Source organism: Lepidochelys olivacea, assembly GCF_965140295.1.
Source record: "Lepidochelys olivacea isolate rLepOli2 genome assembly, chromosome: 16".
Lineage (NCBI taxonomy): Eukaryota > Metazoa > Chordata > Testudines > Cheloniidae > Lepidochelys > Lepidochelys olivacea.
In genome coordinates this window covers 19,489,017-19,501,840 of record NC_140426.1, presented here as the reverse complement: position 1 = coordinate 19,501,840, position 12,824 = coordinate 19,489,017, and the positions used below count along the sequence as shown (strand labels likewise).

Here is a 12,824-nt window from a genome sequence, read left to right as displayed (position 1 = left end):
TGAATTTTGACAAAATCTGCCCCACTGATGTTATGGTGCAGCTGGCTTTGTGTCAGGCTCAATCCTGCTCCCACGGAAGTAGAAGTAGGTATGTGAAAGGGAACTAGACTGTATTGGCTTGGTAAGCAGGGACTGAGATGAACTAATAGGTTGTTTTCACTCTCTAATGTCTGTGACTCTGATTCTCAATCTAGGCCTGATAGCACAGTGGTGGGCTAATAGATAAACTAAAAAAAAACCCCCAAAACCAACCAACATCCTGGATAGATAAACTGTGTGTGCTAGGAAATCATGTCACCACACCACACACTGAATGTGCTGAAGGAAAATGCTGTGGAAAGTGTTAACAAAAAAATTCTTCTTGTAATAATGGTTTCTTCTTAATGTCTCATGCGATGCAGAAATGTACTTTCTTCTCTGCAAAGTGAAGAGAAAATTGGATATAAAATAGGGAGAAGTTTTAGATAATCAATTTATTAATAATAATAATAATAATCAGTATCAAAGTACTGCCTGAAGACCCCAGTCGAGATCAGGGTCCCTTTGTGCTAGACACTGTGCAAACACAGTGGGGGACATTCCTTGCCCCAGTGAGCTTACAGTGCAGATAGACAAGGCAGACAAAGGCAGGGAGGGAGGAAGGACTGTTTGTCCTATTTTCTAGATGGGGAAAATGCGGCACAAAGAAAGTAAAGCCTTGTTCCCGCAATTGATCAGTGCAGGAGAATTGCTGCACCCCTGTGGAGCCCCCCTGAAACCATGGAGTGAGGCTCTGTGCGGCTGCTGCAGTCTACTTGTGTGCTGTGGGGCTGAAACCTTGGACTAGCACACAGTTACACTAGTTACACAGTCTACGACCGAGCTGAAAACAGAACCGGGGTCTTCCAAGTCCCAGCCGTAACCACAAAGACCATCCTTCCTCTCCAGTTATTTTTGTAATCTCCTCCTCACTGTGTTTTCTTCTTGAATTGCACTCTTTGTTTCTGTAGTTATCCTTGAAGCAACTGGGGCTGCAAAGAGAGAGGCTGTGAATCCCAGACCTGTCTTTTACTTTTGTGTTTTTCTCCCCAGTCAAGGTGAAACTCCTGGGACCGCACGTGAAATTGCAATCTGTAAAAACCTCTCCCATATTTTTCTCTTTGCCATTTCTTTATCATAGCCACTGATTGAGCCTATAGTGACTTTATTATTCTTAATTACTGTTTTACCTTCTTGCTTCCTGCCGGGCTGAACAGTAGAGAAGGAAGGAAGCCGTTTAAGAGATTAAAAGCAAGTGACGTTTAAAAGAGGGAAAGCTGTGCACCATGTTTTCAGTGTTCTTTCTAAACCAGCACCGTTTAAAACAAAAATGACTTTTCGTGGTTCCTTTTGTTTGTATTTATTTATTTATTTCCAATCAAGCCGCGCAGGGGGTTGTTCCTACAGCACCAGCAGCGTGCTAGGAGCTTTCTAGAACATGCATGGGAACAAGGTCCGTGTCCAGAAGACCTTGCAATCGAAGTAACAATAGTTACCACGGATGTGGCACATTCCATCTATGGATCTCAAAGCCCTTGATCAATATCGAGGAGCTGGATTCTTTTGCATTCTGCTTTATAGATGCACAACATGTAAAGTCCAAGCTTACCTACTGGGGTATTAACCACAATGTAAAATAAAGATCAGCTTAAACGTTCTCTTCAGGATGGGCTGTTGCGTGGGGTCCTCCCTCAGGACTGCTCAGCCCACGCCATAGGTCATTTTCCCCCCAACCATAGACAGTCTCATCTCCCTTATGTCCCAGTGGTGTAACACACAGCCTTCCATGCTGAGTCAATAGTAACCACTTAACCTTTACTGGTAGGATCCACACTTGCTAGATGGGTAACCTGCTTTGAGTAAACACTGCTAGCCTATTACAATATCATTATTCCCATTTTTCAGATGAGGAAACCAAGTCACAGAAATATTAAATGTCTTGCCCAGGGTGATAGTGACAGATCTGGGAACGGAGTCCAGGTGTCTTGATTCCCAGTCTGGTGCTGCTGTGTCCTGTGCTGGCTCCTGTTGCCAAGCAGTCTGTATTCAAATGAAGGTAGGAGGACAGGACGCAACGAGGCATTGTGGGATTGACTGATCGGTTTCCTTGATTTCTGTTAGTTTTTTATTAAGTTTGAAGAATTTCAGTCGTCACGGATTTCAAGTTACGGTAAACATTGAATGGCATCAAACAAAGCCGCAGGTCTCTCGTGCCTTACCCAAGGCCCTCAACGCATTTAAACGTTAAGCCTCACAGCATCCGAGCAAGGGAGTTAATTATGCTCATGTATAAGTTTTTCCTCAACTAGGGTCAAATTCACCTTTGTGCAGAAGGCCCGCACTAGAATTATTCACTGCTTCAGTCCCACTGAGAGCACACATTGGACTTAGTTGCTACATAGGCCTGGTGCTTGACCACTTCGCAGGGTGCATTTCCACCCTATGTGTATTCATTCTGTGCTCAACCTATGGCAGGGAGGGGCTCTCTTCCCACCCTTGAAATCACTGTAGTCCTGCTGCCCAGCGACCTACTTCCTTAACCTCCTCTGTTTTTGTTGTCTCAAGTAGAATGTGATACCAGTTTCCATGATATCCTAGCCGAGCGCATTAGTAGCTGGCGACTTGCACAGAATTGATTTGTCTGAGGTTCACATGTCTTTTATATTAGTCACTTTTATATATCGACCCCTGGGTTGCAGCAGGAGACGAGAAACACACCCACTCAAATATGTGTTGATAAAATGAAAACCACAGACCCTTGGGATCACCAGCCACAAGTGTTCAAAAAAACATAAATCAGCCCCTGAAAATCCATGAGATTTGTTAAGATAATCCACTACAGGTTCTTTTTCTTTGTCTTCTGGTTTCTGAGCCTTTAGGATGCACTTGCTTCATGTTTTCAGGCTTTTCTCTGCAACCATGAGGGCTAGAAACAACAATCGCAAATTTCACACAACTTGTGATAAAATCATGACAGTTGGCAACACTGGACTGTGCTCCCTAACCTTGCTTCTTTGTGACTAGGCCTGGTAGAAGTTGCTGTCTTGAACTATGTTCTTAAGTTCCCTTGTTTGCATCATGAATGCAAACTCACAGAACATGATCCCATTTACCCAGTTTGAGCCAATTTCTACAGCTCAGTGGGTAGTGGTGCTCCTTTCCCTTTTTGGGTCAGTGCCTTGATGCTGTGTTATTATGAACCATGCTAACTGCAGATCTGAGCCCTGTTAAGAAACACTTACTCGGTCTGATGCGATCGCCAAGGGAGGAGAGAAGTAAGGCAGGTTAGTGCTCGTGAACTGATCCAAGAATAGCAAAATCTGGGGCTCACTGGGCCACGTATTAAATCTTTCATGTGAATCAATCTAGTTTGAAACTGGAAAAGGAGGAAATTAAACTTGGGTGTGGTTAAAAGTTCGCCTGTATCCAATTTTGCTCACCCACAACATAAACCTCAAATGCAGTATCACAGTTAGCTGGACGGTGCTGTGGGGAATCCACTACCACTTGTACTGTCAGTTCATGGATCCTTTCCATGCGTCTTATTCCCCGCTTCCCCCGCCCTCTCTCTCTCTACCTGCACCCCCTCTGCTATAATTTCTATTAACAGCAGTGCCACAAATAGATGATGAGGGGGAAACCGATCAGCTTTGATATCCTTCTGCCTTTATTTAGTTTCAACCAGCCAGCTAGCAGCTCTGAGCAAAGGTCATTGGGTTCGCAATCCGGGGAATCACAGCTTGGCCATCTGGAGTGAAGTGCAAGCTTGACTATGGAAGATGGGCTAGGCCTTCTACAGGGACTGCTTAGTAACTAGAGGCATCCATCCCTACCAGCACATTAGCCCACTGCGGCCTATGCCAGCAATAATATATTGGGTTTAATTAAAGCAGTATTTTTTCATCTCCTCCATATATTATTTGATTATTGCTTCAGAATGAGCCAAGGAATTTATTTCTTTGCTCTTTTAATCTACCCCTTCCTTTTTAATTTTTTCTTTTGGTGTTCATTTCCCCCACCTCCAGGGCTTTTAACCGCTTAAAGCGATTGGACTGTTATTAGTTTTAAGTAAATAAGACCGTTTTTCACAAGGATTGTGCTTGAAGACATGTTTGTTCATTGCAGATGGAAGCCATTATGGTTGGACCAATTCCGTGCAAGAACTCTAACATGATGGGGCACCCAGATGCTGGATTTGATTCCAGGGGCGTTGGAACAATTTGTACAGTGCCGGGGGGCAGGGGGCCCAAAAGCCATTGAACAAACCTGTAAACCCTGGACAGGATGGAAACCGTTTCAAGCCAGGGTGTGCGGTAACACTTCTAGTTTCACCACCCCTGCTTGATTCTTCAATTCCCTGCACCTTGTGCTACAGTCAGTCACCTGTGCTAAGCGAGGCCACGGTGGGTGTAAAATTGTGTTTGCAGAAGGAAAGGTACGTTTGTGCAGCCCCGAGCACAGAGACGTTTTGGTTGAAGGCTGAGGCTCCTGGGTGCTACTTCAATACAAAATAACAAATAGTTATAATAAAAATGCTCTCAGTGGGAATGGAGAGTTGTGATTTGTTAGCCTTTAACGCCCAGTTGCCGTCAGGTATAAATGCCAGCATGAGATGGAAGGCCATAGACGATTAAGCCTGGTGTCTGGGGTGGTGCTTCCCTTGAAAGTACAGCAAGCACCCTGCCAAATCCCCCGCCCCCAAATAAAACCTAGTTTTGTTGGAGCCTAGGCGTCAACTTGATCAGCTCAGTACACATTAATCTGAGCTGCTTTGTCTGCACTAGGGCTTTAGAGAGCAGTAGTTAGCGTGAGCTAGCTACTGTGTTCTAGCCACATACCTTTAAATCTTAGTCCAAGATAATCAAGACCCAGAGGGCCCACAAAGCCTTTCCCTGTGATCACAGATGTATGTATTGCCGTAGGCACCATGGGGCTCGTATTCAACAGGAAATTTGGATGTATTAGAGCAAAACCCCAGAGTCGAGTAAACAAACACAATGTCAAATATGACTCTGCGCCCTTGCAGGCAAGGACAAGTCATGTCTGACATTGTGTCATGGATGAACCCTATTGGAGCCCTAGGGTTACCTATGGCCAGTGGCCACAATGTGAACTACGTCTTGTCCGTGTCTCCATTGACTGCAGCATCCTGATTAATGCTGCGATAGTTAACAGGTCTCCTTGACGTTGTGCTCTAGCATGACCAAGCTGAAAACTGAGAAGAGGTCTTATCAGAAACTGATGCCTATGGGGCTGGCTGTGTGTAATACAAATACATGTAATACCGATGGATGTTTTTGCTCCAAAGCAACCCCTCGTTTACACAATGTGCTGATCTGAATTCTCACGGGTTGCAGCAAATGATGATTGTATGCGCAAGAGGTCAGCATTGCCAATAATGTACTTTCTCTCCTCTCTTCCAGACCCTTCCCTTCAGAGGAGACCACAGAGAACGACGATGACGTCTATCGGAGTTTGGAGGAACTGGCTGAGTAAGTGGCCGTGCAAAAAACAAACAAACAAAAAGTCGCAATTCAGCTTCAGCAAGGAATGATAAAATAGGACAGCTGGGATCTGAGTGCGGGCTTGCCTCTTTGATGTTCTTGCCAAGAAATTTTTGTGCTGCTACAATAGTCTGGCTTTTTTCCCCCATGTAGAGCTCTGGGAGACATCAATTCTAACAGAGCACAATGGGGGGTGATTGGACGCTAAGACTACGAAGATTCCTCCATAACTCTAAATCCCATTTTAAATACACAGGGGCTGTATGTGATTCCCCTGATTGTCCGAGTCGGGAGTAGCTCAGAGAAGGGAGTACCTCCTCTTTAACCATCTCCTCTCAGCAGCAGGTAGTTAGGGGATTACAGATCAGTAGATAATCAACACAAGAAGGTCTTGTGCAAAGAATAATTCTGGAAACTCCACATCACGTGCCCTATTGCGCTGTTTAATCCAAATGATGCACTCAGCACTGTACAGTTCGCAAAAATACACTGTCCCTGACCTGAAGAGCATACAGTCCAGAAAATCAGATACTTGGGAAATGGTCATACTGGGAAAAACAAGAGATGGAGAAAACATAATGGGGAACGGGAGAGAAGGGTCAGTGAGTCTTTCTACTAGAGACCCTGAACAAGATCCTGACTGTATGTATATTGTCTAGATAGACAAGGCAGGGAGAAAGGAAGTATTAATATCCCAATTTACAGATGGGGGAACTGAGGCACAGAGAAACTGAGGGGGTTGCTGGCAGCCAGACGGGAACTCTGTGGAAAAGGCCGGATTTGAACGCTGGTCTCCCAAGTCCCAGGCTAGTGCCTGCAGTGGCTGGTGTGTGGGATTTCTGGCTTTGGCGCTCCCTGATCGGTGATTTTCACTCTCGGTGATGGGAGATAAGGGCTCTTTGTGTTCTCACCAGAGTAAAGCTGGAATCTGGTTGCCGCTCTTGTAGTTCCACAATAGTGTGTTCATCTAAATTGGGATTTTCACAGGAGCCGATGAGTACTGGTGTATGACAGGTGGGTGTCTAACTCCCTTAGGCTACAATGAAAATGTCAGCCAGTCTTTTTAGGGCTTCAAACACATGATTAATTGGATTTATTTCTGATCATATGGTGTGTTGTGGGAATGCCTTTGGTGTATCCGTTTCTGTCTTTATCTCCAGCATCTGTCTCTGCTGTTGTGACAACATTGAAGATTTTTAACAACCTTGAACCAAATCATAGAGAATGAAATCCTGGACCCATTGAAGTTGATGGCAAAATTCCCATGGACTTCAGTGGGGCCCGGATTTCAATAATGTACAATCCATTTCATATGGGGAGAAAATTTTCAAGGGTGGATATATGGCTTTATACAGTTAAATATTATTGTTCAACAACATAAATAATAAAGCGTAATTCAATGAGTTCCTTATGGCTTCAGATATTACAAAAGTAAATCATAAATTGATACATGGAATGGAGTATATCTGAGTTCCTAACTTGTGGTTTGGTCCTAGCAGTGATAATTGAACACATTTTAACATATATAGGGCTCCTTTCAAAAATAATACTTTCCCCTCCAAATGGTCTTAAAATCATTTTAATATTGGGTTTTTAAATTCCTGATTCTGACCCATATGCATGTTTTAAATTGGGGAATATGTTTGCGTGTGAATTCCTGGTGTTTGCTAAACTGATTAGGGCTATTGGAGCTGGCTGTTATCCAAGCAGTGTGGGCAGGCAATATTTTCCTTAAAATAAATGTTTTCAGTCTGTGCTCCTTACAAGGAGCAGATTATACTTTAAAAAGAAGGATTCACACCTGTAATTACTTTGCTGCTGATCTCTGCAGCTTCTAGGATATGACTGTTCCTTTCTATCTGTATATGTTCTTCTATAACCCCCAATACCATATTACCTGAGTAATGGATGGATTATTAATGGGTTTTATCCTCACAACACCCCTGTGAGATTGGAAAATTTTGCCCTTGATCTCTCTGTGCCTCAGTTCCCAATGGGCAAAATGGAACTAATATACTTCCAAAGTTCCTAATTGACTTAATAGCTTAACTCATTAGGAAACTAACACCCATTGTCTTTCAGTGAAAATAAGGCTCCTCTCTTTGCTGTCCCAGCTTCGCTGCATCTTTTAACCCCACATTTCTCTCCTCTTGAGATTCAGGCTACAAAGTTTGTGGGGGTTCAGATCTATTAGAGAAGGACCCATATGCAAAAAAAAAAAAAGAGAAGAAAAAAAGGGGTGGGGTGGGGTTTAAGATCCCAAAGTCTGATGGCATTTTCCACTCCCCGTGTTAGGAGTTTACGTTCTTCAGCTTTGTGTATGTCAGATAGGAGTGCCCAGAGACATACCCAATATTGTAAAATGTACCACGATGCCTAAGGAATTCATTAGAATTAGAGCTCAGTAAATTCCTGGTGACAGAAAACTGGGAGATTACCCAGGTAGGGTACATCTGCACTGTAGTGGGAGGTGTTCTGTCCAGTGCCATAGATGGATGGCACTAGTTGATTGAGCTGGCAATCACACCTCCAGCTGCTGTGTAGACGTACCCTTAAGAATGTCCTCAATATTTGTGTTCTAGCTCCATGAGGGGTGGTCTGAGCAGCATGATCCATTAGTAGTGGTCTCTCGTTCTCTGTCTTCCACAAGGAGACTCTAATTTGAGATGCACCATACCATATACTGTGCAATAATGTTGCATGCTGGCAAGCCCAGGATAGCATGAGAAACAAAGAGGTCATTCCTGAGCCGGGAATGATTCAATGTCCCCAACGTCTTTAGCATCCAGCAGCCATAGGGGAGGTACGTTAAATGTTTCTCAGGTGGTAGAAAATGATTTTCACAGCAAGTTGTAAAAGGATCCAATTCTAGGAAGTACAACCACTGTTAGACAGCAAAACCTCAAGTAACAATCTTCCCTACTTTATAAAACTTTGATTGCTTTTTGCTGCTCTGTATTTTCCCCCCATTAGCTACACAGGCACGATTCAACTGCAAGTTATTGGACTTGGTTTTTTCCCCCCTCTTAACTATTTCTAAAATGGGTTGTAGCCCTGTTCTGAAAATAACTGCCAAAACTCCCATCAATAATGGAGCTGAATTATCCTTGTTAACTTCAGCACAGGGGTGCTGGAACAATTTTTATAGTGGGGGTGCTGAGAGCTGTTGACCCGAACTGTAAACCCTGGATATGATGGAAACCACTTCAAGCCAGGGGGTGCAGCAGGACCCCTAGTTCTAGCATCTATGCTTCAATATGGTAGGGTACAGCCTGTGATGGATAGCCACTGAAGAGGAATGCAACACAGAGCATTTATATACCTAGTAAATAAACGGAGTTGGCCTAAACTGCTCCCATTGGAATAAATTGAGAGTTTTATTATTAACTTAAGTGGGAGCAGACTTTGGCCAATGCTGATGCTTTTGAAAATCTCACCCTTAATGCCTCTAGTGTACACAAGTGGAATTGCAGGAGGGATAATGGGGCAAACCTAATATTTGGGTGGATCGATACATACATGGGGCCAAACAGTCCTGTTGGGTGAAATCTGGTCCCCACTGAAGTTAATGGCAAAGCTTCTGTTGACTGTGGTCAGGCCAGGTTTTCACCAGTTATTTTTAGTGATACTACTTGTGTGAGTGAAGTGAGCAGGGTTTTGCCCACATGTTCATTTACGTATTTGAGAGGGTTAGGGCATGTTCCATCAGAAATATTTTCTAACCAAAAAGGCAGCTTCCACAAAATCAAAATTTTTTCTGGGAAAATTTCAATGTTGCCAGTACAAAACATTTAGTTTGACCTAAAGCAGAATATTAATTTCGATGAACTTATTCAAAGCATTTCATTTCAAAGTTCAACAAAACATTACACTGTGTTTCCCCATCAGCACATTGCCTTACAGGAGGTGTAGTTCAGACTCCCATTCTCTCCAAGGGCCAGGCACCCCAGAGGACTACATGCCCCATAATGCAATGAGGATTTCCCTCTGACCGAGCTGTGTGGTTCATCATGGGAGATGCATGAATCTGGGTGCATCATCTGACATGTAGTCTAGCCAGGGGAGTCTGGCCCAGAGGCAAGAATGGGGGTATCTGGCTCCCAAATTACAACTCCCAAAAACAAAGGCTTTCAGGTCAGTTCAATAAACCAAAACAAACATTTCAATTTCTGGAATGTCAAAATGTTTTGTTTTGATCAAAAATATTGAAATGAAGCATTTTGATCTTTCCAAATAATTTTTTTTCAGAACGTCTGTTCGGTGAAAAGCTTTGAAATTTCAATTTTTCATCTTCTAGCTTAAGTGATAATGAGCTTTTGAAGCAAGAGGATCTGAGTTCCAGCCATGTTTTCTCTACAAAACTCCCAAGAAGCCAGGGCATGCAGCACGCTGACAACTGAGAAATCCTCGGTGGCCATAGAATTGTTACATTATTATTGTAATTACTGTAAGAGCAACAACAACATTCTGTGGCAAAAGAAAAATCCCTGACTGATATATAAATCAATAGCTGTGCTCAGTGTGGTTACATGTATCATACAAACAAGCTGTTTCTTTCAATGCAAGTCAAATTTGCCACAGGGAAACTTGTGCGTGTAAAGAACATTCATGCCTTGATGCACACATTGTGCTTTCAGATTTGAGGTTCCAAGTAGTGTATTCTGAACACAGAATTGCCTGCCGGGGGAGTAGGGGCAACCCATTCAGAAGATTGAGAGATAATTATTTGCAACAACAGTTCATAAAAATTGGACTGATCATTGAAAGGGAGGTTAAGAAAAAACAGATCTGTCAAGGGAGCTAAAGGTTGCTGAGTTCCCTGCCTCCTACCCCCTGTGTTTTCTTTTCAGTTAGCCAGATGGTTGACTGGAGAAAGCCAGCGAGGGGGGCAGATGGCAAGGCCCAGTGAGTTTAAGTCGTGCAAGCGCAGTGCTGAGAGTAGGGGATCGGGGGAGGAGGGGAATCATTTTCCTCTCCTGTGCAGTTTCTCTTGGAGTTCTGTGATATCGGATGTTTCAGCCTGCCACAGAGAGGCCTGATCCCAGAGAGTTTATGGGGAAAAGGCCACTGAAAATGATAGAGGCCGAGCTCTCATCCAGAATTGAAGCGGATGCTGGTGATAACACAATATGCTGTTTCACTGGCACCTGCTGATAAAAATCAAAGCATTGTTTGTCCTAAAGGCCTTCTAGTGAGTCTGCTCGTCCCTGCCCCGCCCTTCCCTTTTATCACGGCTGACTTGATTTGATCATTCTGAAATCACCTCTGATAGATGGCTGTCCAGTCTAGCACTGAATGTATCTACAGATGCCCATATCCCAGCCTCCTCTGATGGCTTGTTTCATTGCCCTCACCTTTCTTACAGCTCTGAAGTTTTACATAACAATTAACCTAAATTTTCTCTCCTGACTCTTAAACCCATTCTGCTTATTTTGTCGCATTCGATTTATGAAACCAGTTGATCCCTGTCCCCTTTTTCAGCATTGAAAAGCTTCTGTAGGGTATATGAAAAAGAAAAGGAGTACTAGTGGCTCCTTAGAGACTAACCAATTTATTTGCATCGAATGCATCCGATGAAGTGAGCTGTAGCTCACGAAAGCTCATGCTCAGATAAATTGGTTAGTCTCTAAGGTGCCACTAGTACTCCTTTTCTTTTTGCAAATACAGACTAACATGGCTGCTACTCTGTAGGGTATATATGATCTACTGTGTCCAGTATCCTTATGGCACAGTGCTTTTATGCTCATAAGAATCCAGCAGTCCCATTTTGGCTTTATTGGACTGCACACTGTATGCCATTGTTCTGGTTCATTTCATATCATCTGACTGCAGAGCTTGTCAATCTCCATGATGAACTGGAGTCCATAAAAAAAAAAAGTGTTTCTTTGATCCCTTCTGAAAGGAGGAATGTCCCAGTACTTAGGAGATTCTGTCCATTGGTTTGTTTTGGGTTTCCCCCTAAACAGCTGTAAAGTACATGTGGGAAAACTTAGGACAATGTGTTCTGAACAAGAGCTGTGGGGGTGGGGGGAAGAACAGGGTTGTTACAGGAAAACCTTCTAAGGGGAGATACATTGGGTTGTGGTTAAGGCACCAGAATGGGTATCCAGAAATGTGGGTTCAGTCGACATTTCTTTTGTGACAGGACAAGCTGCTTAACCTCTTAAAGCCTCACTTCCCTGTCTGAAAAAGAGGAAGGATTGTTATTCCCTTTTCCCACCCTTTTCTATCCCGTTCATTTAAACTGCCCATTCTTTGGGGGCAGGGACGTTCTCTTACATGTACATACAGTGCCTAGAGTCATGGGGCTCCTCTCTGAGATGGGGCTTCTACGTACTGTTGTCATACAGAGTCATAGCTGCGTTGTCTAGGGGAATGTGGAGATCATTAGATTTGGTGAAGCGAGTATGTGCCTATCCTGCCCTTTAAAATACCTCACTTCAGGTGAGTGCATATTCCACGCACGTGCCAGGAGTGTAGTTGTGGGGTGGTCCTGAAGTTGTTGCACCGATGAAGGGTACACTGTAGCTTTAACGGTGAACGTGCTTTCAAGGGTAGAATTTGAATCCAAGCCTGCAGAGGAGACCTCAGTCTTAACAGAGCTCAAATGCTGTGCTGTCCTGACACAGAAACGTGTATCCCTTAGAAACACTTGTGTTTGAGAGGGTTGGGTTTATGTTATTGGTACAAGCAGTACAGGAGTGCCTCACGGTGCCTACCAAGATCAATAGCCCCATTGAGCTAGACAGGGTATAACAGCCCCTGCCCCAAAGAGCTTACAGTCTCCAAGGGTCCATCTACCTTGGACTTGGTAGGTGGAATTGCCACCTGGAGGAGACATACCCACGCTAGCTCTCATCAAGCTAGCGTGCTAAAAATAGCATAGCTGGGCAGTACAAGCAGTGGGACTAGCTAGCTCACTCTGAGTATGATCCCGTCCGAGCCCTAGGCACGTACTTGGGGTGCCTAGACACTCCCACTGCTCACGTCACTGTGGCTATGCTGCTGTTTTTAAGATGCTAGCTCAATCAGACAGAATGGGAGGCAGACAGAGTGGGAGGGAAAACAAGCACCGAGAGACAAAGTGACTTGCCCATGGTCACCAAGCAGGTCAGCGGCAAAGCCAGGAATAGAATGCAGGTCTCCTGAGCCATGATCCTGTGCCCAGTACTGCCTCAGTGAGTGATGAAAGGCGCCGATATTGCTTCCTCTTACGTGACAGTGTTAGATGATTTGCAACGTGTCTCCTGTGAAAAGGAGTTGGGTTTTAATTAAACTTCTCAAAGATGCCTGTCATTGGGC

The 12,824-nt window shown here is 44.0% G+C and overlaps 1 protein-coding gene across 2 annotated transcripts in view; it reads left to right on the top strand.

Annotated features, from left to right (window-relative positions):
- Positions 1 to 12,824, top strand: part of VAV2 (vav guanine nucleotide exchange factor 2) — a 325,980-nt gene that overhangs the window by 227,581 nt on the left and 85,575 nt on the right. For both annotated transcript variants that reach the window (XM_084649861.1, XM_084649862.1), the window contains exon 4: positions 5,442 to 5,510. In XM_084649861.1, coding sequence (XP_084505987.1) covers positions 5,442 to 5,510 — 69 coding nt within the window. The remainder of the gene's footprint in view (positions 1 to 5,441; positions 5,511 to 12,824) is intronic.